This window comes from Corythoichthys intestinalis, chromosome 20 (assembly GCF_030265065.1).
Source record: "Corythoichthys intestinalis isolate RoL2023-P3 chromosome 20, ASM3026506v1, whole genome shotgun sequence".
Lineage (NCBI taxonomy): Eukaryota > Metazoa > Chordata > Actinopteri > Syngnathiformes > Syngnathidae > Corythoichthys > Corythoichthys intestinalis.
The window spans coordinates 3,184,159-3,211,364 of NC_080414.1; the positions used below are offsets into that span (position 1 = coordinate 3,184,159).

General features: G+C 40.1%; 2 protein-coding genes across 4 annotated transcripts; one reads left to right on the top strand and one right to left on the bottom strand.

Moving 5' to 3' along the window:
* Positions 1–622: 622 nt before the first annotated feature.
* Positions 623–2,797, top strand: tmem14ca (transmembrane protein 14Ca). The gene is made up of 5 exons (XM_057824809.1): positions 623–682; positions 1,258–1,342; positions 1,420–1,521; positions 1,603–1,690; positions 1,767–2,797. Exons 2-5 carry the CDS (start codon positions 1,267–1,269, stop codon positions 1,825–1,827), a joined length of 327 nt encoding a protein of 108 aa, XP_057680792.1. The 5' UTR covers positions 623–682; positions 1,258–1,266; the 3' UTR covers positions 1,828–2,797.
* Positions 2,798–3,525: 728 nt separating this feature from the next.
* On the bottom strand, positions 3,526–26,000 carry mak (male germ cell-associated kinase). Of its 3 annotated transcripts, none has more exons than XM_057824807.1 (15): positions 25,783–26,000; positions 22,980–23,262; positions 20,799–20,853; positions 20,472–20,593; positions 19,838–19,920; positions 17,113–17,245; positions 16,846–17,017; positions 13,839–14,006; positions 9,669–9,917; positions 9,399–9,598; positions 9,163–9,302; positions 8,950–9,096; positions 6,682–6,801; positions 6,461–6,550; positions 3,526–4,271 (listed from the first exon to the last, which is right to left on the bottom strand). In XM_057824807.1, the coding sequence occupies exons 2-15, from the start codon at positions 23,081–23,083 to the stop codon at positions 4,108–4,110; spliced, it is 1,947 nt and encodes a 648-aa protein (XP_057680790.1). In that variant the 5' UTR covers positions 23,084–23,262; positions 25,783–26,000; the 3' UTR covers positions 3,526–4,107. The 3 variants fall into 3 exon arrangements, with proteins under 3 accessions (XP_057680790.1, XP_057680789.1, XP_057680791.1); XM_057824806.1 differs by having other exon boundaries at positions 22,980–23,267; XM_057824808.1 differs by lacking the exon at positions 6,461–6,550 and having other exon boundaries at positions 22,980–23,267.
* Between the last annotated feature and the right edge of the window lie 1,206 nt (positions 26,001–27,206).

The following is a 27,206-nucleotide window of genomic DNA, read 5'->3' on the forward strand; positions in this document are numbered from 1 at the left end:
TGCAAGTTTGTCAATTATTGTATACATTAGCATTATATAGCATTTCAGCTAGCGGACTTTTAGTATGCAAGTTAGCCAATTGCAACAATGCAACAATGATTTTATTAGTGTCGATGTCCCTTTTAGGTCTGTAATATATACATATCTCATTGAAACAGAAAACAGTTGAAATGATTGCTTCTCACTCATATATATTTTTTGTTTGTTTGTTTTTGTTTTACCACCAGTGAAATAAAGAATTGTTGAATATTGAATTTTACTTACTTTTACTTTTACTTACTAAATTTTAATACAGTTAATCTGTCAAAATTATGCCACAGTATTGACAACAGATTAATTCATTCATTCATACATATAAAATAACCAAACACAACTCTTGCAAAACATGGCTTCCTCCTGTGATTATTAAATTTGGACATAATAGTTATCAAATCACTTAGATATTCAGCATCAGACTGAAGCAGATTGTCTTCAAATAAACCAAACACTACTTTCTTCCAAAATAAATGAAATCCCTTGTCAATTTGACGTATCACAAACCTACAAAAGTTGATCGACAGCAGACATCATAAAAACTTCAACTCCCATCATACATTTCGTCAATTGCTTTGTGTAACAACAATTACTATCCGGTGGGGAACAAGGATTTCGTAAACGACAGAGGACAAACCAGAAGAGCAAGGTTGTGTATATTTTGTGTTACGACATTTCTGCATTACACAAGCTTTATGCTCGTCAAAATGTAACGATATCGCAATTAAACTTGAGACTTGTGTTGCTTTTACGTGTGAGTGAGTGTTAGTCGAAAGCGTGTGGTGCACACCCTAAAAACTGTTCTTATCTGTGCAGGCACACACTTGCAAAATGGAACAACACGACGTATAATGTCGTTGACTCGGGTCCTTATATACTTAAATATATATTTTATGTTTAGCTACCTTGTCACAACAGCTATTTGGTATCGCATTTACTAAATTTTAAGCAATTCATGCAACTCCAGATTGTGTATGATGGGTGCCAACTTAAAAACAATTGCTGTTTGATTGTCGAGATAGAATTCCTACTTATTCCTTCCTGTCATGATATATTACATTTACAACTATGGATAGGCAACGTAGAATTAAGTACAGTCTTCTGTCAAACCCTTTTATTTCACTCTGAGGGTAGTTTGTGAATGGAAGTGGAAGTGGTGTTGCTTTGAACATGTTCCATAAATGTGGATTTAAAAATGTATTATTTTTGTTTTTACATTTACAGGAGTCAAACATGTCTGTGGATTGGGTGGGATATGGATACGCAGCCCTGGTGGCTTCAGGGGGTGTTTTCGGCTATGTGAAAGCAGGTACTACATGCAACTCATGCATCTACTTGACTTCTGTCAGATGCAGCTGATGTTGTCATTTGTGTGGATTCTTTCAGGCAGTGTCCCGTCCCTAGCTGCCGGCCTTCTTTTTGGAGGACTCGCCGGTGTCGGTGCTTATCAGATCTCCAATGATCCCAGTAATATTTGGCTGTCTCTCGGTAGGGATTTCATTTTAGTTTTTTCAGTCAATGCAGATTTTTTTTTGTCTTCTTGCATTTGTAACTTCATGCCTCCTCCAGCTACATCAGGTGCACTGACAGGTGTCATGGGAAAAAGGTTCTATGGCTCCAGGAAGTTCATGCCTGCTGGTCTAATGGCGGGTGCGAGGTAGCTTGCATTATTGGACGACATCTTTCTCATTTGTATTTTGACAAAAATGACCTAATTTTCTTTGTGTTTCGAGTCTTTTGATGGTGGGGAAACTCGGCATGACGCTGCTCAACAAACCGCAACAGTCCTCATGAAAACAAAAACATCTCGGCAGAGGTCATGTGCAGTCTGAAGAATGAAGCAGTAACATTAATTATTATTGTTGGTTGTTAAATTGATCTAACGTTTGGTGGTCAGTTAAGAACTTTCGTGAAGTTGACCACTCATCAGATGCAAATTTTTAGGAAAATTATGTCATTCGTTTGTGCTTGTTTGTGCTGAAAATTTTTTCGTTTGTGCAGCTATCGTTTTTGAGATTCTAACAATTCTTCTATAGGTCAAGCTGATGTCAACTAGCCCCCCCATTTTGTTTAAAAATGGTGTTAATCGTTTGTGCTGTAAAAAAATGTGTTTGTGCTGCTATCGTTTTTGAGATATTAACATATTAATTTCAATTCATGACATCACGCAGCCCCACATTTAATGCAAAATGGACCCGAAATGATGCCATTCGTTTATGCTACGTTTGTGCTGCAAAAATTTTTGTTTGTGCTGCTATCGTTTTAAAGATATTGAAATATTCATTTTGAGTGATGACGTCACTCAGCAGCACCACCGTCGCGGCTGATGAACCGTACCAACTCTCTCAATAACGGAGGGATGTCCCAACAACTAGCGTAGGGTGACCATATTTTGATTTCCAAAAAAGAGGACACTCGGCCTGGCCTCGAGATACTTGAATTTTACTCGAAATTTACTCAAAGATGCCTATGTCACTTTATTATATTTAAAATGTGCCTCCTCCGTCTGGATAGAAAAATTCAGTTTTATTAAAAAAAAAAAAAAAAGAAAGAATTACATAATGATAAAAAAATATGTATAATACAGACCTGTGGAAATGTTGTCCGTTCAACACACACACACACACACACAGTAGGCTATGTGCTAACATTTTTATAAATTTTCACAATAATTGTCGTTGACAAATTGTTATTCCCACTCAATTGTTATTCTCATTCAATGTTCTAGATTGCACGCAAACAATACCCAAAATAAACTGATAAATTATTCAATCAGCATGTTTCCAAGCTCACTGATAGCTACTCAATTAGCGAGTACCGGGAGCCAAGCCTAGTAGGAGGCACGTCAAAGTAGGCAGGTGCTGCCCCCTAGTGGCCGGAGGGATTCTCTTCAAATTGGTCCCATTAAAACTCATAAAAAAACAGACATTTTCATGAATTTATAAAACCCGGCCGGACGCCATGGAGAGGATGTGAAACGAGGACTTGTCCGGACAAAAGAGGACGTTTGGTCAACCTAAACTAGCGCAAACGTAGCACAAACAAATGACACCCCTTTGTGTCCTTTTTGCAGTAAATAGGGGGACTGCGAGTCACATCATCACTCGAAATTAAAATATCAATATCTCTGAAACGATAGCAGTGCAAACGAAAATTTTGACAGCACAAACGAATGGCACCATATTGGTTCCATTTTGCAATAAACTTGCGTGACATCACTCGAAATTCATGTCTAAATATATCAAAAACGTTAGCAGTACAAACGATTTAGCCGTTTTCAATCAAAATGGGGGGCTAGTTGACCTCAGATTGACTTGACAAAAACGATAGCAGTGCAAACGTAAAAAAAAAAATCTACACAAACAAATTGATGTAATTTTTCTATAAATTTGCGTCTAATGGGGGGCCCAATGTTACAGAAGTCAATTGAGAGGACTCAATTATTTTGTATTTGAACCTTATTTTGTACAATAAATCACAAAAACTCACACAGATATTTAAGTTTTTTGGTTTTATTCATTTATTTGTACAAAATGTATACAAAAACAAGTTGAGATGCGATGTATAAATTGATGTCTCTCGTTTACCTTACAGTACAAACTTGCGATGGAGGATCACAAAGATGAATTAAAATAAATGCAATGTAAAAAAAAACTACTTAATAAATAGAGCTAGCATATGACAGCATTGCTGTCATAAATTATAGGTATTAATCCCTCCTACAGGTGGTAAAATTGGCCCTTGCTGGTCATTATTGTGGACATTGTCAGCCTAACATTCAGGAAACCAGCAACTCACCTTATTAAAAACAAACACTGCACGCACTATCTTGTTTCTCCTGTCACATTTGATCCTTTAAAAGTGATTATTATTGGTATGAAACAATGACAGGACCTACACACTATGGCTACACTTACTCGGCCTTTACAATATGTAAAAATGTTCAGTGGTTCAGTAAAGATTGCTATTACAAAGTGACACGTCCTTAAACTGATGGTTGCTCAGTGTACATCTACCCTATTATACTTAAGATTAAAAGCAGGCAGTTGAAGACGAATCACCTCCTCCATCAAGCTACCGATTTCCACCATACTTTGAAGTCCAATCTACCCTGCCGTGGACCGGCTGGACGGCAGGAGCTCTGTTCAATAAGCTGCCCGAGTTCTTCCCCAGACCTGAGTAGTTGCTCCCTTTCAACACCTGAGTTCCGTCTGTCCTCCTTTTCCATCCCTCGTAATCTGGAAAAAGATGCCAAACATTGCTTCATATATATGTGCAGCAGAGGAGTTATTCACAAACACGCACGCAGCGATCTATTGCCGGATTTAGGTTGAAAAAGTACGAAAGCTGTACCGCATACAAACAGGAAGGATTGTCTCAGGAGTAATTTGTTCGAGGATTCAAGGTAATTATTATATTTTACGTACCATGCATGCATTTTAAAACGTGAAAAAAATCAATGGGAGAAATTAGCCGCTACCTCATTGGCGTCATAGTTCGCAATATTTCCGTAAAATAAATGCTAACTGCGTTGTTTTTTTTTTTTTTTTTTTTTTTTTGCTTTTAACCAAGAATCAAGACTGTTTTATGTCCATACGTATTGGAAATTTCCAAGAATTTTCAACTGAAAAAGCTCTTTGTTTTAATAAGGCAGCCGCAGCACATTCGACATATTTACGTGAAATAAATGCTAACTGCCCGGTTCTTTGCTCTTTTCTTGAGAGCGCTATTGAAATGTAAATGATTATCTTTAATTATTGTTATCTTTTAGGGGCAAATGAAAAGGGACTATTTGGAAGCTTTAACATGCTCAAAAACTCACCAATATTTACAGATTCATGTGGCTTGGCGTAAATTTCGATAATTTTGCGACGTTGCAAAAAGTTTTAACAAAATCGCTCCCTTGAATTTTTCCAAAAGGCCTCTTCTATTAGGTTTTTTATAACATAGAGGTTTGAAAATTGGGGAGTTGAAACCTTGTGCATAACTGCACCAAAACGTCTCTTTAACCAATGCATCAAACCCAACCGGAAATCGGGTATTTTGGATTAAATGTGAAATTTTTATCAATTTACAGGGCACACATTTGAGACATTGGCGTCTAGGGAGTTTGTTGGATCCTCCTCAAAATTGGTGAGACTGCTCATGGCACATATGAGATCTAAAGTTATCAAAATGGTGAATTTTTTATTCACGAGCCTGACCTGAGAGGGGTGCCAGAGTTGGCTGTTTTTGACTAATAATTCCCTGATCCAAGGTTCAGTCTTTTTCATATCTGGCATGAATGAGAGGTATCCCAGCCCGAACATGACTGCATTGAAATATAACCCCTAGGCCTGGTGCCCCCTGCTGGGAACAGGAAACACCATTTTTTACTTGAAAGGCTCCTCCTCCAAGAGAAAAAAAATCAATTGACCTTAAACGTGCATCAGGGCCCTCAGGGGAGCCTTAAGACATGCGTTCAGGTGCCTGATGAAAAATATTGTTGTTTTGTTGAAGCAAAGGGTTCCAAACAGGAAAGTGAAAATGACTGTCGCTATTTTGTCTCTCAACAAATTTTGAACATTTATACCTAGGCAGTTATACAACATATCTGCGCCAAACTTCCCTTACTTGATGAGAGTCGTACTCTGAAGGGTCCTTTAGGGGTCATGTGCACCAACCCTACAGCACCAACTAGTGGCAACAGAAAGTCACTTATTTTACTTCTACATGTCCAGTTCATTGAAGTTTGGTCAGTGTCGTTTTAAGACCTTTTGTCATACTACATTTTAAGGACAATGCCCACATGCGTCTGTCTGTTGCTGTGACGACCCTTTGTTCGCCATTAAAAGGAAGTAGCTTTATTCAGGAACTTTGGCAGCTTATAGAGCCACAAAATTTGGCACGCTTGGTCAAACTCGCCCAATTCGAAGATTATTTTTGTTTTGAAGGGCGTGGCTGCAAACCTCAGTAGCGTCTCCTTTCTTTGTAGGACCCTCTTCAATTGGGTTTTTTCCACCTAGGTGCATGAATGTATTTCTCATCTCAGGATATATAAAAACATCTCTCTCAGCCATGCCCACAATACAAAAGAGGTTCCACAATCTGACGATTTGCCACCGCCCTGAGCTGCGTGCCGTCCGAGTTGCGGCACACTGCGAGGGCCCGTTCTGTCCTGCTTGCTGGCCTAGTTTGTTTTGTACTTAACTCCACGTTTGAATTAATATTCATATTATTCTTTCCTTCGCTGCTCCGGGATTGCGTGTTGTCATCTTCTGTTCATTTAGAGTTGTAAAATTTATTTAGAAAAAATCAAATTAAAAACAACAACAAAATAATTGGAGTGTACTTTTAAGTGCGCCTTACAGTCTAGAAAATACAGTACTCTATATGAAAAGTATACACTACATCTAGGGTCGACTGAATCACAGGAAGAGCTGTTTACCTTCATTGGTTTCACTGAAAGATGAGATGGATTTAGGCTTTGGGCATTTTGTTTTGTCTTTTCTAATTTCAGGAGAAGAGGAACGATTGACTGAAAGAAAGGGGTTAAGAAAAAGAGTTCAAGTGAAGGAGAAAGTTTGAAACCAGACAAAGCATTGAAGTATCAATCTGTCACAGCCAAGCCTTTTCTGTCTGGGAGAAATAACCAAACGAAGTCTTTACTTGTGTGATGGCCAGCTAAAGGAGCAAGCTGAATCCTCTGTCCCACAGAGCCCACCTCTTTCTTTTGTAATGAAGGGATGAAACCAGTGGATAGGTTATACTTGGTGGTTACAAAATTGCCTGGAAAGGTAAGAAGAAAAGGCTGTGAGATTTCCGTTACCGCAACAAGAGAATCAAGCGTGCAAAACTAAAAGCCGTAGTGATCAAGCTTAATTAGTTATAACATGGGTTAAGATTCCCAATTTTTAGGCAGTGCTAGTTTTTTCCACACTCCATGAATGCACCACGTCACATTATACCAATTAGCCAATCCCAATCACCTAGGCACTATATAACCTGCCTTGACTCCTCTCCCTTCAGTCGTGTGGGGTAGAAGCTAAGGCGCAATAGCTGCAGGTCAGTCTCAAACGTTTTTTGATTTATCCGTCCAATTTTGTTTTTCAAACTTGTTGAAAGGCTGTTTCAAAACTTATAGAACCAGACCTTTTTATTTGTGTTGGGGACCTGTTAGTGTGTGCTTCACTACATCCAAGTGAACTGGTGAGTTGTCTTCTGTTGTTAGCGGATTAGCCACCACGCTAACTTATGCGGACTTGTGTATTCATGTGATCTTATGTGTCTGTATATGCTTATTGTTGTATTAATTTATATGTTAGCATGCTACACATTAGCATGCTAATGCTATTGCATTTTTGTAATTGGGTTGGTTGGTCCATGCAGACCTGGTGCCCTGCCCTGCTTAGGGACTACTCCAACTCCATTGACTTCTTTCCAAACAAGGACTAAATTTGACCAGGATAAAATACTGTACGTAGGCAATTGTACTGTCAGTTGTGACGCCTTTGAAGTTACCAACGGACCATTCTGGCAAACTTTCAGAGAGCTGCCATAACTCTGTTCCAAATGCTCAGATCACCTTGAAACATGTCATGGCAAGCAGGGATGTCATTGGCACAACACCTCAGCACCTCCAGAAAGATATAGAATTCTAGCCCTGTAAAGGGAATAGTATCTTTTCTCGTATTTACTGTTTGTATTACTCCTAACACACTTAATATAATTGGTTATGGAATAGTATCTTTTCTCATACAGCAGCTTGTTTTTCTGTTTATTAGTTATTTTGTAGAATGATTTCCTGACCGATGAATGTATCGATAATCGTTGGATCGCCATATCGTGAGATCATCGTTATTGTGAGCTTTGTATCGTATCGGATCGTGAGGTACCAAGAGGTTCCCACCCTTATTAGGGATAGAGGGTTATCAATGTAAAACGTCAAATGTGCCAGTGTTCCCCTTTGAAGATAATGCAATTGACCATCTATTTGGCTACTCAAGCGCTGAGTTTTTTTAGTCTGTGTATTCAAAACCATGCCTCCCATTGAGCTTTTAAGTCGCTAGAACCTTACATGCTAGGTTCACTGATTGACTTACAATAGCCGCCCTGCTGGTTGTTGATTTATTTTTGCCAAACATCCACTAAAATAGCTGAAAACTGATCTAAACCCTTGGGATAGAAACAACATAGTATCTATAAACCACGTGATTAGACAAATTGCAAAGTAGTCAGTTCAACGAGTGTCCACAGTCCTGACTATTTTTTCTGAGTTTTTGAAGGGTCAAACTCATTCTAATGGAAGCTTGCCCATTTTTGGAAGGGGTTGCTTAGCAGCCTACCAGGAAGTAGCATAGATATTAGCTATTAGCTACTATTCATTCCGGTTAGCCAATTGCTTGTGCAAATCTGAAAATCACTTTGCCAACCCTTCTCCTATTGAGTGGATAAACAATCGACTTGATTTCACACAGAGAACAAAAAGGTGGATCAACAGGTGAGCAGAAGCTAAACAAACACTGCTGCATTTAGGTGTATGAGTGGCTACTCTAGTAGGGGTGCAATTGGTAGTTATTTTAGGAAAAACCTGTTAGCTGACGGCCTTAATCTCATACATAAGCAAAGCAGATGGAGAGACGAGGTGAGGCTGGGAAGGAGCGGGCACAGTAGGGAGTGATATTGTGTGTCTTGTCTACATGACAAATGAATTGTTGAGATCTTTAAAGTCGCAGACATTAAGCTTACTTGACTGCTGTAACCAATTCTGGGGAGACATTAGCTGAATAATTACCATTTAGGGCCTCTTTGTGATAAACAATAACAGAAGCCAGTGAATGTGGCTACGTACTGTAGAATCCAAAATCGGTATTTTTTTAACATTATGCTAAAAATGGAATGTCACACATCCTTTAGTCCTAATGAACATCTTCATACCTGGGTTAGCTCTGTTGACTGATAATCCAGCTCCAACGGGAATAAGTGGATTGTTTCCAGTGTTTGAGGAGTTCTCCCACAAGTCTCTTAATCTGAGACTGGTCAACACTTTTTCTCCTGATGCTACTTGATTCTTGCTGATCAATCCTTAAAAACAGATATCTGTAATCATGCAATTTGTCTGTCACACAATTCAGAGCCGAGCAGTTTTACCTGGCAGGTATCTGGACTGGCTGAGGTAATGCTGGCGTGCTGCAGATCCTGGGAGATTGGGGTCCACAGGACCAACCGTAACATTGCTAGGTAGTTTGGTAACAGTGCTGTAGGAATACAGAGGTTTGTTCTCCCTGGCCCTGCACGATGAAAAACGGAATTGCAGTTTACATGCTTATGTCATAATGCCAATACAACCAGATCTCCACAATCTGTGGATTAGCTTTATCACATACTGAGGCCGAAGTTTCTTCAAGTTCCTCTCCTCCTGTGAGTTTCCTAGACTAGGTTTCTTGGAGTGAGAAACGGCTGTGTCTGATTGATCAGAATCATCCCAACTGTCTGAGGTTCTTGTTACAGTCTGGCCCCAGCGGCGTCTTCCATTCTTTACTATGCCTGCTCCAATTTTGTTTTCATTGCCAATTGGCGCTGCTTTCTGTAGGGAAAGAAGATAGCGTAAGGTCAACACAAACATGCATTAACAAAAGATTAAGATCAATACTCACTCCTTGGTTGATGTCGCCTGGTTTACTGGCTTGAGGAAGGATGATTTGCTGCAGAGGTTGATGCTGCTGAGTGTTTTGTGGAGGTGATTTAGAGGCTTTGGGCTCAGAAAAGTTTGGGGGTTTGGGGTCCACCCTAGAATCTGAGACCTGCTTTTGTATTATCTGTCGGGCCTGGACCTTCTTGGCTTCTTGGCTGTGAGGACGAGGACCGAGGACCTGTCCAACCTGGAAGTATGGGTAACGAAGGGCCTAACAAGAGAGGACACAAAATAATTCTACTGACATTGTTGTCAATAACAATTAGGTGATCCATCCATCCATTATCTACCGCTTAAACTGGGCAAGGAAGCACAGACTTCCCTCTCCCCAGCTAATTCAACCAACTCCTCTGGCAGGATCCCAAGGCGTTCCCAGGCCAGCCAAGAGACATAGTCTCTCCAGCGTGTCCCGAGTTGTCCCCGGGGCCTCCCGCCGTTGAGACATACCCGGTGTTGGAATTTGACCTTTTAGCCAGATTGCCAGGACCACGCCAGCCAGGTCGCCGGAACCACGCTAGTGCAATTCCAATGATCCGGGGCGGTCCCAACAACCCGGCCAAAAGGCCAAACTCAACGCGTTCACCTTACTTTTAACCCCCTCTAATGACTCCATTTTAAAAGCTGGGAAAAGGCTTCAAAACACAGGTTAACTATTTATTCCAAGGCAAAAATAGCAAACAGACCCAGACGAAGAGGGAGGCTGGATCCAAGCCAACCATATCACAGGTCAACAAAAGATTTCCGGGAAAATGGCAACAATTAGTTAAACATTCAGTGTTTCAAAGGCTCTGGTGAGATGGGCTGTGGTCCGGAAGAAGGGTGTGTTGTTTAAGGTTATTGTCTGTTGTGGATTGGGCAGGAGAGTTCGGGCGTTTCTGTTGTCAGGGCAACGAGAGTTGAGGATTTTGCCCGCCTCAGCGCCACATGAGTGCTGAGTGCTCCCGAGCGAGGCATCCACGAAGCATCGGAAACAGATGCCCTAGCAACCTGAGCTGGCTCCTCTCAATGCGGAGGAGTAGCGGATCGACCCTGTGTCCCTCCCAGATGACCTAGCCTCTCGCCCTACAGTGGGGCAAATAAGTATTTAGTCAACCACCAATTGTGCAAGTTCTGCTACTTGAAAAGATTAGAGAGGCCTGTAATTGTCAACATGGGTAAACCTAAAAAAAAAAAACAGAAAATAACATTGGTTGATTATTATAGAATTTATTTCCAAATTAGAGTGGAAAATAAGTATTTGGTCACCTAGAAACAAGCAAGAGTTCTGGCCGTCAAAGAGGTCTAACTTCTTCTAAAGAGGTCTAACGAGGCTCCACTCGTTACCTGTATTAATGGCACCTGTTTTAACTCATTATCGGTATAAAATACACCTGTCCACAACCTCCGTCAGTCACACTACAAACTCCACTATGGCCAAGACCACAGAGCTGTCGAAGGACACCAGAGACAAAATTGTAGGCCTGCACCAGGCTGGGAAGACTGAATCTGCAATAGGTAAACTGCTTGGTGTGAAGAAATCAACTGTGGGAGCAATTATTAGAAAATGGAAAACATACAAGATCAATAATCTCCCTCGATCTGGGGGTCCATGCAATATCTCACCCCGTGGCGTCAAAATGATAACAAGAACGGTGAGCAAAAATCCCAGAACCACACTGGGGGACCTAGTGAATAACCTACAGAGAGCTGGGACCACAGTAACAAAGGCTACTATCGGTAACACAATGCGCCGCCAGGAACTCAAATCCTGCATTGCCAGACGTGTGCCCCTTCTGAAGCCAGTACACGTCCGGCCCCGTCTGCGGTTCGCTAGAGAGCATTTGGATGATCCAGAAGAGGACTGGGAGAATATGTTCTGGTCAGATGAAACCAAAATATAACTTTTTGATAGAAATACAGGTTCTCGTGTTTGGAGGAAAGAATACTGAATTGCATCCGAAGAACACCATACCCACTGTGAAGCATGGGGGTGGAAACGTCATGCTTTGGGACTGTTTCTCTGCAAAGGGACCAGGACGACTGAGCTGTGTAAAGAAAAGAATGAATGGGGCCATGTATCGAGAGATTTTCAGTGAAAATCTCCTTCCATCAGCAAGGGCATTGAAGATGAGACGTGGCTGGGTCTTTCGGCATGACAATGATCCCAAACACACAGCCAGGGCAACAAAGGAGTGGCTTCGTAAGAAGCATTTCAAGGTCCTGGAGTGGCCTAGCCAGTCTCCAGATCTCAACCCCATAGAAAATCTGTGGAGGGAGGTGAAAGTCCGTGTTGCCCAACGGCAGCCCCAAAACATCACTGCTCTAGAGGAGATCTGCATGGCGCAATGGGCCAAAATACCAGCAACAGTGTGTGAAAAGTTTGTGAAGAGTTACAGAAAACGTTTGGCCTCCCTTATTGCCAACAAAGGGTGCATAAGTATTGACATGAACTTTTGGTATTGACCAAATACCTATTTTCCACCATGATTTGCAAATAAATTATTTAAAAATCAAACAAAGTGATTTTCTGTTTTTTTCCACATTCTGTCTCTCATGGTTGAGGTTTACCCATGTTTACAATTACAGGCCTCTCTAATATTTTCAAGTGGGAGAACTTGCACAATTAGTGCTTGTCTAAATACTTATTTACCCCACTGTATCTCTAAGAGAGAGCCCAGGCACCCTGCGGAGGAAACTAATTTCGGCCATTCGTATCCAGGATCTTGTTCTTTCGGTCTCGAGTTGTGGGTCGTGAGACTCGTGACCAAAAGAACCCATAGGTGAGGGTAGAAATGTAGAGCCACTGAAAAATCGAGAGCTTCGCCTTATGGCTCAGCTCCTTTTTGACCACAACGATGCAGAGTCCCCATCACTGCAGACGCTGCACCAATCCAACTGTCGATCTCTCACCGACTCGTGAACAAGACCCCAAGCTACTTGAACTCCTCCATTTGGGGCAGGATCTCACCACTGACCCAGAGAGGCCACGGTCTCAGATTTGGAGGTGCTAAGCTTCATCCCGACTGCTTCACACTCGGCTTCAAACGGCTCCAGTGAGAGTTTGAGATCACGGCTTAATGAAGCCAACAGCACCACATCCTCTGCAAAAAGCAGAGATGCAACACTGATGCCACCAAACCGGAACCCCTCAATGCTTCGGCTGCGCCAACAAATACGGTCCATAAAAGTTATGAACAGAATCGGTGACAAAAGGCAACCTTGGTGGAGTCCAACCCTCACTGGGAAAGAATTCGACTTACTGCCGACAATACGGATTACCTTTACAATTTGTGAATCTCGTCAATGCATGCTTGTTTTCCGAAATTTCCGGGTTCGCGATGTGTCAGCAACCAGCACACTTTTGCTCAATAGACGATGTTTATTGATTAGAAAATGCAGAATAAATGAGATTTATTGATTTCAATCCCACAAGAGCAAGCAAACAAGCATAACAAACGCTAACGGTGACGCTAGATTTGAGTTTGTCAATCCCAGAATCCCCGCATTACCGTTACAGCACAACCAGGTGTCCCTTAGCAATGAAAATCGCTTATCGTGACAAATGAGCGTGAGTCAACGCTCCGGGAAGGCGGCGAAGGAACAAAGCAAGGCGATCCGTATGTGACCCCTGGCGGACTTCCGCAATTTCTTAAACATCGCCATTAGTGGCGTTGTCGGCTTGGTTTGTCGTATTACTTGATAAACTGACTGAGATTTGTGGGGTTGTGTTGTTTGATAAATTGAATTGAGTAATACTAGGTGAGCCGCAACAGAATGGCGACGTATAAGAAATTGCGGAAGTCAGCCAGCGGGTCACGTACGGATCGCCTGGCTTTGTTCCTTCGCCGCCTCACCGGAGCGTTGGGTCCCGCTCATTTGTCACGGTAAGCGATTTTCATTGCTAAGGGACACCTGGTTGTGCTGCAACGGTAACGCGGGGATTCTGGGATTGACAAACTCAAATCTAGCGTCATCGTTAGCGTTTGTTATGCGTGTTTGCTTGCTCTTGTGGGATTGTAATCAATAAATCTTAATTTATTCTGCATTTTCTAATCAATAAAGATCGTCTATTGAGCAAAAGTGTGCTGGTTGCTGACTCATCGCGAACCCGGAAATTTCGGAAAACAATGCTCTAGGAGGTTGGTGTGTTTACCTGTACAGCGGTGGGTCTTTTTTTGGGGTCCCACTGGAGTAGGTCTTTCATCAAAGCAATCGCCTCTCTGCTGGCATTGGGAATGAGCGTCTTCAAGGGGGTCGGCACACATTGAGGGAAGCGAAAGTTCATGGCTGAAGCCAGTTGGTAGCCCTCTGGCCAGTCCAGCTAATGAAAAAGACGATAAAATGCTTTACTGTCCATTCGTATGTCTGTTTTGACGCTCATCTTGGTTAAAGGTCAAAACATGCGCTGCGGCCTATTCTGACTGCCTTACTGGTGTACAGTTTTCAGGTCATTCTTAAGCCCCTTTCAGACTTATAACCACTACAGTCCTGTGTAAGATGACGCCGGATTACCCATGTCATTGCTTTCAGACATGGGGGATGTACAGGGAATTACCCGGGTTGGACACTTTCAGACTTGTCCTGTGTTGGCGACTCGGCGCTCTCTGTGTGCAGAGAGAGTGGGGGCAGGATTTTATAACCTCGACATTACGTCATTTTTGGTTGGTTTGGCAACAAAATAAGCCACGCATTTCCAAAGATGGATGATGGACTGGCTCTTTCTCGGCTCTAACATCCAGTAGCAATTTAATTTCGTTATGTTTCCAGCTTAATTTTGCTACCAGTTTGCCATGATAATAATTGCGATGTTTGTTTATCGCTTATCGTCCTACCGTGAAGAAAGAGGAAATGACGATTGGCCCACCATGATATTTACATCATCAGCCTTCGAGCTGTGACCCGGGAATGAAATGGTTGCTTTCACACATGCCATGTAGGCATGTGCCGGTTACCGGTTTCACGGTTTACCGTGGTGTGAAAACGTTGCGGTTTCAAAACCACTAAAATTTTCCGTCTGACCGTAGTACGGTATTCGCTATTTTTCATGTGTCAAAAATGCAGCCAGAAGTGGCTTGGGGCGGCAGCGCTATCACCCCCTCCCTTTTGTTGCTGTGTGTGAAAGTGAAGCTATCGGCTTGACAGCCAGTGAACCCAAAATACCCAAATACTCCAAACATTAGGCGTACTTTTCTTCAATTTTTTGAGCTCTCAAATTGTGGTAAGTGGAATATACAAAATGAATACATTTAAAACATTGTACAATTGTATTTTTCCATGTGTGAGTAGCTTCAACAGATTAGCACCATGAAAAAGTTCGCCAAAAACAAAACACACATTTTCCGTTCAAATTCAAAATACAAACTAACTAAAAGCTTACAAAGACAAATGTTAGCCTAGGCTTAGCTGGGAGAGCAACTTCGTCGAGTGTTACAGCCGCAGAGTGAGAAAACAAGCTTGATTCGCTTGAATGAAGGGGAAAAGGGGATAGAATCCAAGATCGCTAATTACGAAAGATGCTCTTGCCCTAAGCAGAAATCCACGTTCGCTGGATCAAGGAGAGGTCTCACTCCCAATGTTTTTGTTTGGTTGTTTGTTTAGATGAAACCTTTCCACAACAAGATTTACACTTTAAACTAACTTATACATTTTAACTAACTTATTAACTTATGAATTCTTTGTTTTTTAACACATAGGCATGACATCATGTAGACTACAGCTGACAGAGTGGCTGAAAATGGCGAAACTTCACATGAGCTTTTCCACCCTCCAAAAAAAGTCATGCAGTACAATTTTTAAAAAAATTTATTCAGAAGGTTTTGTACTTTTTTATAGAAATTATTTTGTTCTTGCTCTAATCTTGAGCAACTTGAGCTGTGGCGATGGGTATAGTCTATAAGTTATATTTATTTTAATTTTGTTTAAAATGTTTTTTTTTTTTTTAATTGATAATGTATTTTAACAACATAGTCATGTTCCAATTTGCAACTATGTTCTGAAAAGAAAAAAAAATCCTGTTCAATGGAAAAATATATATTTTTTAACCCATACATCTCAAAATAACACATTTTGAAGCTATAATTGCAATACCGTGAAACCACGGTATTTTTGCCCACGTTTATTGTACCGTCAAAATCTCATACCGGCACATGCCTAATACCATGTCCTGGGTAAATCCCGGAAATTACATTAGGACGCGACCCGGTTAATGTCCGTGTCATCTCCGTGTAAATCGACCCAGGATTTAACCGGAGTTCAGTGTATGTCTGAAAGGGGCTTTAGTGAAGCATTAAGTAGGAATTTTATGTATTACACCAAGCTTAACTCATTGTCTGCCATTGAAGTGATAGAATTCCAGGTTATTTTGACTGAAGGAGCCGGCAGCGATTATTCGCTTTCCTAAGAGGCGCTCTTGTAACAAAGGCGCACTTTTCGATCCAGATTTATCTGATATTATAGGTCCCTTTTTTATGTTTTTTATAAGTTTTAAGTAGGGCTGTCAAAATTATCGCGTTAACAGGCGGTAATTATTTTTTTTAATTATCACGTTAAAATATTTGACACAATTTACGCACATGCCCCGCTCAAACAGATTAAAATGACAGCACAGTGCAATGCCAACTTGTTACTTGTGTTTTTTGGAGTTTTGTCGCCCTCTGCTGGCGCTTGGGTGCGACTGATTTTATGGGCTTAAGCATCCGTGAGCATTGTGTAATTATTGACATCAACAGTGGCGGGCTACTAGTTTATTTTTTGATTGAAATTTTTAAAAATTTGATTAAAACGAAAACATTAAGAGGGGTAAAATGTCTATAACTTGTACTAACATTTATCTTTTAAGAACTATAAGTCTTTCTATCAATGGATCACTTTAACAGAATGTTAATAATGGTAATGCCATCTTGTTGATTTATTGTTATAATAAACAAATACAGTACTTATGTACCATATGTTGAATGCATATATCCATCTTGTGTCTTATCTTTCCATTCCAACAGAAATTTACAGAAAAATATGGCATATTTTATAGATGGTTTAAATTGCGATTAATTACGATAAATTAATTTTTAAGCTGTAATTAACTCGATTAAAAATTTTAATCGTTTGACAGCCCTACTTTTAAGCCAATAATGTGTTTATATTTGTCTCTTTTTTTGTCTCACCTTCTTGACAGTGCCTAGGACTTGGCAGATCTTAAAAATCTCATCCACTTCACTGTTCCCAGGGAAGAGAGGCCTGAGTGTGTAGAGTTCTGCCATGATGCATCCCACAGCCCACAAGTCAATCGGAGAGCTGTAAGTAGATGACCTGAGCAGAACCTCTGGTGCTCGGTACCTACCCAATGAAAACAATCTCAGTTAAATGTAAACGAAAAGCACTGATTAACGAGACAGGTTTTGGGCTCGTTTTTTAAAAGCAATAACTCTCACCATCTTGTCGACACATAGTCAGTATAGGGAGGCTTGGAGCGGATCTCCCGAGCCAGTCCAAAATCTGCTATTTTAACCAGTTCTGGACCCATGCACAAAAGGTTTTCTGGCTTCATGTCACGGTGGAAGAAACCTGTAATCGGTATTTTAGATTATGTAAAATTTCGTAAAATTAAATTTCGCCTATACTACAGGAACCAATAGACCTGGACAAAATTTTAAACATCTATCAAATACCAATGGTGGAATGTAGTGAAGTAAGAGTACATTTTTTTGTACTTGAGTACAAATCTGAAGTGGCACTTTTTACTTCATTATATTTTATAGCAGGGTTTTTTACTTTTTACTCCACTACTTTTCAAATTGTCGCTTGCGTTACACGTTACCTTTGTTTGTTTGTTTGTTTGTTTGTTTGTTTGTTTTTCTCACTGTGAATAGCATACCACACGAATGCTATTTTTGACCGCAAGGCTGCGTGACGTCACCATCATACACCGGAAGGGGGTCAACATAAAAGCGTGCTCGCATACAACCCATGCCAGTACTGCTTGTTTTCTGCCAGTAATCTTTCAAAAAAGAAGATGGCGAGTAAACACTGCTGCTATGGAACTTGTAGAAACGACTCTAGACATCGCGACACGTGAAGGCTGTTTTCTTCATACGTTTACCGAAGCCAAAAAAGAGGGGAAAATGTGAACAATGGATCAACTTGTGTGGACGTCCAAAAGACCAGTTTAACACCAGGAAGGTGAAGCCATTCACCTTTATATGCAGTAAACATTTTGTTGGGGGCTATGGTCCTACAGAGGACGAAGAGGTAAACCATTTTGATATTTTTACTTATTTTTTAATGTGGCATTTTGCCATTTTGCTTCTGTCTGACAATGAATGACCTGAAAAAAAATTAAAATGGTATTTGACTGCCAATGTTGTTAACTTTTCTATTGTAAAGAAACAACTTTAGTAAGGAGAAGTGTAAGGAAATTAACAGAATTGAAATTTGTTATTAATGAAAAAAATTTAAGTGTTCGTTGGTTGTCACTGAGGAGCATTTGCTATCGCTACAAAAAAATAGCGATATAAATTGCCCCCAAAAACAGTCAGAGATGTATGACAACCAGAATATATAATATATGAGAAAGACGGGGCATATCATGGTAAAGGATAGCTTGTTGAAACAGGGAAATGTCATTGTCAGTGGCGTAAGTCTGCTCTTTTTCACGTCTTTTTCAGCCCTCGACACTCAAGCCATCTCTTTAGCTGAACATTTGTATGTTCTTCCACATCTTTATCAGTGAATTTGGCACCAGGGACATCATTTTTGGACAGAATTGGTAGGTTTACCTCAGTAAACACCTCGTTCGTACACTATTTACATGCATCTAGCATCACGGACAAACGCAAGTTTGACCCCCTAGCAACAGTTGCTAACGTCATGAATATTAATGAGCAAAGGTTACGTGCGGAACGCTATTGATAGTTTTGTTTTCATGCGGCGCAATCGGTCAACTCCGTCCAACTATACCGTAACTGAGCACTAGAGGCAGCAACACGAGTACAAGCAAGATTAGGCAGGTGAACAAGATATTGAACAATAAAACCCACCAAACTCTAGTACAGTAGGTGGCGGTATGCACCTGATAGTTGCTTGCATTAAGCTAACTATTGGAGTTTTTGAGCTTGTTAATTAAGCTTCTGTTTACAGTGAATTCAATTTCATTGCTAGTTTTTTCCATTCTGCACAGTTTTAAATAAAACTGAGCAGTCAATGAATTTTCTGGTTCTTTCTTTGAATATCGACTCAGATCTCTGTATATATGTGTGCATATATAAATATTATATATATACGTATGTATGTAAAAAAAATAATAATACATATACTATATATATATACTACTTCGCGCCCTCAGTCCATTGGGGATTTTTTTTTCAACTAAAAGATAAATAAATAAATAAATACCGTTTTTATTAGTTTCCCGTTCCGATCACGTGGTCTCTCACTCTCCCGCCTGCTGCTTTCCTTGGTCAGGCAGTGCACTAGAGTTGATTGGTAAAGTTAACGATGATTGACAGGCGTTAAGTTTTGATCTTGCCAGAGAAGCTTGGAAGCCGAAATGTCAAGGCGCCGCATGTGTCAATCATGGTTTAACTTGTTACACTTGCTGTGGCAACTCATTGTGTGTAAGTGAGTGGACTTACTCAATGAAGCATTTAATAAAGACAAGCATTTTTCTATGTTATTTTTGTTTAAAAATAATTAGGTGGGACACAACCGTGTTTAAATCTTATCAGAATTATTATATTTGAAGTGCTTAAAAACCATTTATGCGCCTTATCGTGTGGAAAATATGGTACTTCATCCACCACTGTCAAATACTAAAATGTGAATGTTGAGTGTCACAATTAATATATTTTGTCCAGATCTGTTTTAAAGCATATGTATTTCTGAAAACATAATACGCTTTGTCATTTACCACAGTGGAACTTCTACAGTCAAAATGTCTATTATGTGACATTGTTTTTTGTCCCCGATCCGGACTCATCTTTGTTCAATTCTATGGTTATCATCACTCCCGTATGCATGTTTTTGTGCAATGTTAGTATTGTTTGAATTCCAAATTGGATCTCCTTTGAGAAATTCATTTTAGAAGTTCCACTGCTGAATGACTTCTAGCAACTCAACAACTTTTAGAGCAGAAAACGGAGACAGCGTAAAACTACTTACCATGCTTATGTACAAAAGCCAAGCCAGCTAACACTTGAAACATGATGTTCCTCAGTTCATTCTCTGAGAACATCTTATTTTCTCTAATATGAAGCCAAAGACAGAAAGAGGAATGGAAATGGAATGTCAAACAAACATTGTCCAGATTCAAGAAAGGGACATGCATGTGAAACTACAATTTGAATAAATGTGGTCATTTTTTTGTTATTGCCCCTCTCAAAAAGCAAACTAGATTACAAGAAAGAAAAGAGTTAAGCAAGAGTTAAGCAAATCCAAGTCAGCGGAAATAGAGACTTCATTAACTACAAGATTCCATCCATTCTGAGAGGGAATCTTGCAGCTTGAGGCCTTGACAGGACCACAACCTACCATGTTTGTGAATAAATGACAGGCCTTGTAATATCTGAAAACCTATGTTTCTTATCACAGATTCAGGGAATAATTTCCTTCTGTAAACATAAGATTAAACAAAACCTCCATAAGTCAGGCTAGCGTTAGACATCAAACACGGAGCATTTTATTCTGAAATATTACTCGTCAAATGTGGTATAAATTAGTTCAATTATAGGATGAACATTCTACTTAGCACTGATGACATACAGTATTCCATAATGTGTAATATTGATTCCTTTACCTGTCCTTCATGAGCTGATAGAGGTTCTCCTTCATGTATTCAAATACAAAGTATAGGTGATCATTCTCTCTGATGACTTCCTTCAACTTCACAACATTTGCATGGTTCAGCTTCTTCAGAGACTGATAAATAAATACATATAGTAAATAAGGCTGTTCTGTTCTCATGACAGTCAGGTGCATCGTGTCAGAAACATGCCCATTAAGTTTCGGTAATATAAGTGTTATCCACCATATGAATCGTGCTATTTCATCTTTGGTGGCAAATCAAGTGTGTTTGTGTAAATGTAAAACAACAAGATTTCTTCAAATTCAAACACATCCTTACCTTCACCTCTCTGAGGTTCATACATTCCTCCCATGAATAAAACTTCCTCTTCATTCTGTAAAAGAAAGTTCCATTTTCCATAAGTAAAATGCTCAGAACCAAGTATTGTGTGTATGTATTATATAAAGAGCAGTTTTGTATATTTGGTCCCATTAAAAGGAGTAATAGTTAAGATCAGTGGCCAAAAACGGCACTGCAACCAGGATCAATATTGAAGTGCACAACATTCCCGTCTTTCTCCTTGGGTTGCCAGATAAGTAGTGGAGAATCAAGATGCGTTATCATAACAATATAACATTTCAATCAGAAACTAGAAAATGCTATTTCAGGATAAAATCGTGGGAGGCTTTGCTGTGATGGTCTGTATACTTGTATTACAAGTACATGAAACCACACATACTTTATTACAAGTGCACGAGAGCACACCTACTTATAGTACAAGTACCAGTGCACACAAGCACGCGCACTTTTATTACAAGTACACGCAAGCACGCCTACATGCAGTACAAATGCATGAAAGCGCGCCTACTTGCAGTACAAGCATACGCAAGCACACGCACTAGCGGTACAAGTACACGCAAAGGCACGCATTTGCGGTACAAGTACACGCAAAGGCACGCATTTGCGGTACAAGTACACGCAAAGGCACGCATTTGCGGTACAAGTACACGCAAAGGCACGCATTTGCGGTACAGGTACAAGCCAGCGTGCCTATTTGTAGTACAGGTACAAGCCAGCGTGCCTATTTGTAGTACAGGTACAAGCCAGCGCGCGTACTAGAAGTACAGGTACACGCAAGTGCATGCACATGTAGTACAGCTACACGCAGGTGCACGCACATGTAGTACAGGTGCACGCACATGTAGTACAGGTGCACGCACTTGTAGTACAGGTGCACGCAAGCGCACGCACTTGTAGTACAGGTGCATGCACATGTAGTACAGCTACACGCAGGTGCACGCACATGTAGTGCAGGTGCACGCACATGTAGTGCAGGTGCACGCACTTGTAGTGCAGGTGCACGCACTTGTAGTACAGGTGCACGCACTTGTAGTACAGGTGCACGCACTTGTAGTACAGGTGCACGCACTTGTAGTACAGGTGCATGCACTTGTAGTACAGGTGCACGCAAGCGCACGCACTTGTAGTACAGGTACACGCACTTGTAGAACAGGTGCACGCAAGCGCACGCACTTGTAGTACAGGTACACGCACTTGTAGAACAGGTGCACCCGAGCGCGCGCACTAGTAGTACAGGTACACGCAAGGGCACGCAGTACACGTACTTGTTAAGCAAGTTCTCTGTTGATATATTTTCTTCCTCTGTGGGTCCCTGCCATTTTCGGGCTTCCCTTTCCACTAGGTTAGTAACTGGACACACCCACCCTCCCTCTACTTTCACTCCCTTTCACCATGATACATGTATTGTTTTACATGGTAACCAAACAATCAAGCCGTGGACACATTGTTGGGTATCTCATGTATTATTAAAGCTTGCTGACACACTGGTGAAGGAAAAAAAGAACAATTATTTTTGTTACCCTTAGTGTTGGGCTAAAATAACGTTTGGCAAAGTAGCAAAAGTATTTTTAGTTAATGGATATTCTGGGAGAAGCTGTAGGCGTTTAAAAGCAAGAACAAACAGACTGAGGAACAGTTTCTTTGCTGAAGCCATCTCCACCCTGAACTGCCATATGTAACACCACATCACCCAATGTCCAACATTCATTTACATGCAATATTCTATGTGCAATACCGACTCACATGCAATATTAACGTGCAATATTCAGAGCCTTCACTTTGCTATTTCTATTCATACATATTCTATGTGCAATACTTACTTACGTGCAATATTAATGTGCAATATTCAATGCCTTCACTTCGACTGCTGCTACTTCACTTGGATTATTTGCACTGCCTGAACATAGGACTACCTCGCACACATTTATATTTATTTAGATCTTATACTTGCAAGTCACTTTTGAGACTTTTACTTATCCTGCACTGTAAATGGAGATGCTCCACAATTTCGTTGTACAATTGTATAATGACAATATAGGGCTAAAGGGCTAAAACAATTCTGAATAACAAACCTGTATAGTAACACATTGTGATGACACCTCCATGCTTAGATAAGTGATCAAAACATAAGTCATGTGCTAACTTTATCACCATCCTTACCTTTTAATGGCAACAAGTTCTCCAGATTCGTTGCTTCTCCCCATAAGCACGCTGCCATAGGTGCCATCACCTAGCTGCCTTAGGGTGGTGTAGCGGTTCATCATGTCTCACAATGGTCTCGACTCATTGATCATAATCAAAGTGGTGTTCATCTGCACTTTTCCAGGAAGGGTTTTAACTGAGGCAAAAAATGTGTGATTCTTGTGGCTCATAATTCATCTTGGAGGAATGGAGTCAGTGGTGAAAAGCCTGATATGGGTCATCACTGGTTGTCATGGCAAACCTGCACTGAACAGATATAGAAATACATTTCGACAAAATCAATCACACTATTAAATTGTTTTAGCTCTTATCTATAGTGACCAAGAGCGTGAGTTTGCATAGGGACGATAAGGACATAACACTACCAACTTTTCAGGATGCTCAAATTGTCCCCACCAACCTTTAAGCAACCTTACAGTATATGCATTATATAATGAGGTCAGTTATACAGGTAATTTAGATTGTCTTCCCATATGTTGTCAGGATAAAATTGACCCGAACATTATTAAGTGAATTATTTTCATTATGTTCAAACTTATATTTACTCCTTTTCACTTGCTGAATGCGCCAGTCCATTTTCACCCCCTCAATTGCACGTTTGATTGGCTGATGACTTGACACACCCCTCCGAAGACGAGTGATATTAGAACTTTTTTTGGACAAGCATCAGCCACTGTAAGTAATTTAAAAAGATGCCAATGTTGTAGAGGTGGGAAACACACCACTAATGTAGTTACTGAAAGTCCGACCTGCATCAGAGTTAGCATAACATTAAACTGTGTGAACTTGCTAACCTGCAAAACTCGAGTAGGAAGCTGCTTCGGAGTGTCCTTCTTTTTGTGTTTTCTAATATTAACATGAATTAAACTGTGAGAAATGGCGTGAACTCTGCTGGAAACGATAAAACCAGAAGGAGATGATGTCGTGAGCTACCCAGACTAGCGTTGCGATCGACTGGTCGATCGTGATCCACGTAATGAGCACCCCTGATTTAGCATATCAAATTATTGGGTTCATATTCATGAGTAATGTAGCCCTGACCCCCGTTCACCCGCTCTGTTTAGTCTTATTAATGTTCAATCCCAAGCAATAAGTGTACATGCAGGTTATGCTGTTATATCGTCCCTACCAATGTTGAGACCAAACCTACGCCCTTAATAGTGACAATGGTTCAGTATGTGTGACAGTCGCACATGCACGCCGAAAACAGATGACGTTGCCAGCACTCAGCAGATTAAGCTGACAGGCAAGTATGTAGGAGGTCATCTCCCTGCTAACAGCACTAGCAACAAATTCTCTAGGTCCTAACTTCTCTGGCACTAAACTGCCAGTAAAATGTATAAGTGAGCTTCATTATTGGGAAGTTTGCTCGAATTGGACGCCAGTTAAAATTGAGAAAGCAGCAGCTATATGCAGAGCTGTTTTAAGAATACAAACGTTTACATAATAAATATGAGAGCAAAGCGCTTTTATTAATTGTTTGATATTTAATTCAATGTATATACAATATGTGTTTATTTCCATAGTTATTTTTAATCTACAAATCTTATTTCTTATTTTTGTATTGTAGTCGTATTTATTTATTTATTTATTTTTCATTTATTTATTTATGCAGATTTGGTCTTCCATATATATATATATATATATATATATATATATATATATTAGGGCTGTCAAAATTATCGCGTTAAAGGGCGATAATTAAATTTTTAAATTAATCACGTTAAAATATTTGACGCAATTAACGCACATGCCCCGCTCAAACAGATTAAAATGTACAGTACAGTGTAACGTCCGCTTGTTACTTGTTTTTTGGTGTTTGGCGCCCTCTGCTGGCACTTGGGTCCAAATGAGTTTATGGGTTTGAGCACAGTGAGTGAGCATGGTGTAATTATTGACATCAATACAACAATGGCGAGCTACTAGTTTATTTTTTGATTGAAAATTTTACACATTTTAATAAAACGAAAACATTAAGAGGGGTTTTAATATAAAATTTCTATAACCTGTACTAACATTTATCTTTTAAGAACTACAAGTCTTTCTATCCATGGATCGCTTTAACAGAATGTTAATGTTAATGCCATCTTGTTGATTTATTGTTATGATAAACAAATACAGTCCATATGTACCGTATGTTGAATGTATATATCCATCTTGTGTCTTATCGTTCCATTCCAACAATAATTTACAGAAAAATATGGTAAATTTTATACATGGTTTGAATCGCGATTGATTACAATTAATTAATTTTTAAGATGTAATTAACTCGATTAAAAAATTTAATCGTTTGACAGCCCTAATATATAAATACTGTATACCCTAACATATCTTTTCTCAAGACACTAAAGAGGAAGGACAGCCGGTGGCCAGCTGCCCCGCACTCCACCCTCACATATGGCACCCTGTTATTAGAAGGATTTAAAAGGAATTAACAAGTATCCGTGTTAGAAATGACATTAGTTAGCTAATCAAGGTCAATTGTAACGCAAAACGCACATGGAAAATAAACCAAAGACAAATCTGTGTCCAAAAAAAACAATTCAACCTTTAGACATTATTGGTCGCAGATATAGGGGGGAAAGCCTTCACCCAGAGTCACTCATTCTTATATTCCCATCTCTTGACTATCATCTAATGTTAAAAAGGAAAATAAAGAGCCATGTATAGTTGAGATGTCAACATTTGACAGCTCGCCCAGTCAGTCATTCAACAAGTCCACCTCTCTCACACATACTGTTTCTAAACGTTCTGAACTTACCGTTTAAGGCGTTTTGTTTGCTTGGTCATCTGGTGCTGCTGATAGCGACTCTTTACTTTCCATAGAATTGTCGCATCGTCAAGCATTTGCGATAAGATCTTTGGGAGTGTTTAGTGCGTCCGTCCGTCCAGTCTGCGTGCGCGCGTGGGTTGGGGTGTTTGCGTGTATGTATGTGTATGCGTGCGCGCGCGCTCTCCTTGGTAACGCGCACACGAATGCGACGCTTGTTTATGCCGCCCGGGTGACGGCGCAAAGCATTGTGGGACTTGTTTTGGGAATTTGTTGAATGGTGAAAATTCACCTGTGAGATAGTCATTGTCGGTTCTTTTTTTTTTTAATTGTGAAATGAATATGAAATTATATTTGTGTCATGTGAACATGTAAAAAAAAGTTTTATTGATAGATTTGAATGTTACAGTGGTATGAAAACGTATCTGAACCTTTTGGAATTTCTCACATTTCCTCATAAAATCACCATCTCCAGCTTAATAACAAATTTTCATGCAGGTGAAAACTGTTTTCAAAATGTTACAAAAATAGTCAAAAACCAAACTGAGAATTACATTTTTTTGTTTGCAGTTTTTCCCCATATCTGTTTCTTGAATGCTCATAAAACCTCATTATCTGGGTCTTTGCAGTGCAGATATTGAAATTCTATTTTTTATTTTTATTTTTCTGAATGGGATTTCATCGGCACGCCGCACAGCCCGAAGCGTTTGACTGATCAGCGCGGTTCAAAGACCAAAACGACGTGAATTTTTGCGCGGCGCAGCAAATTTTTCGAACGACCCCGAAAAATTTTCCGTTCGCCCATAAATGCCAACTTTTCAGCAATTTTTCGAAGAAAAACACAAAAAAACAAAACACATTTTCCAAATGTAACTGGTCCTACAATTGTTTACCAAATCACATAATTTGGGCATCGAAAATTCCAGGACGATGAGGGGCATAAAAATTGTATACAGAATTTGAAAAAAAACTTTACGGTTCCCCGGAAATTTGCCAAAAACTTTCACATTCATTTTTAATGGGATGCAACTTTCAAAAAATTTCCCATTTACTTCCCATGAAATTTCCAATGGAATTTACATTGCATTGATGCCATTGACGACCATGTATGTCGATTCTATTGACGCCAATATACTTGGATTCCATTGACGCATATGTAAGTCGATGCCATTGACGGCCATGGACGTCCAAATTTCCCATTCATTTTCAATGGCAAAAAAAACCAAATGTCCCCAAATCAACAGGAAATGAAGAGATATCAATAGGGCGTGTCCCTTAAATGTCTCCGATTCCATTGACGCATATGGAAGGCGATGCTATTAACGACCATGGACGTCAGAATTCCCCATTCATTTTCAATGGCATTTACATTGTTTAATGCCATTGACGGCCATGTTTGTCGATTCCATTGATGC

Excerpts from the sequence above, each read along its gene's own strand:
- tmem14ca (XM_057824809.1), top strand. The coding sequence starts at position 1,267 with ATGTCTGTGGATTGGGTGGGATATGGATACGCAGCCCTGGTGGCTTCA. Across the intron at positions 1,343-1,419 it reads TTTCGGCTATGTGAAAGCAG|GCAGTGTCCCGTCCCTAGCT; the intron begins GTACTACATGCA and ends GGATTCTTTCAG. Across the intron at positions 1,691-1,766 it reads GGTCTAATGGCGGGTGCGAG|TCTTTTGATGGTGGGGAAAC; the intron begins GTAGCTTGCATT and ends TTGTGTTTCGAG.
- mak (XM_057824807.1), bottom strand. The coding sequence starts at position 23,083 with ATGATGAACCGCTACACCACCCTAAGGCAGCTAGGTGATGGCACCTAT. Across the intron at positions 9,097-9,162 it reads CCAGTCCAGATACCTGCCAG|GATTGATCAGCAAGAATCAA; the intron begins GTAAAACTGCTC and ends TCTGTTTTTAAG. Across the intron at positions 4,272-6,460 it reads TTTCAGTGAAACCAATGAAG|ATTACGAGGGATGGAAAAGG; the intron begins GTAAACAGCTCT and ends ATCTTTTTCCAG.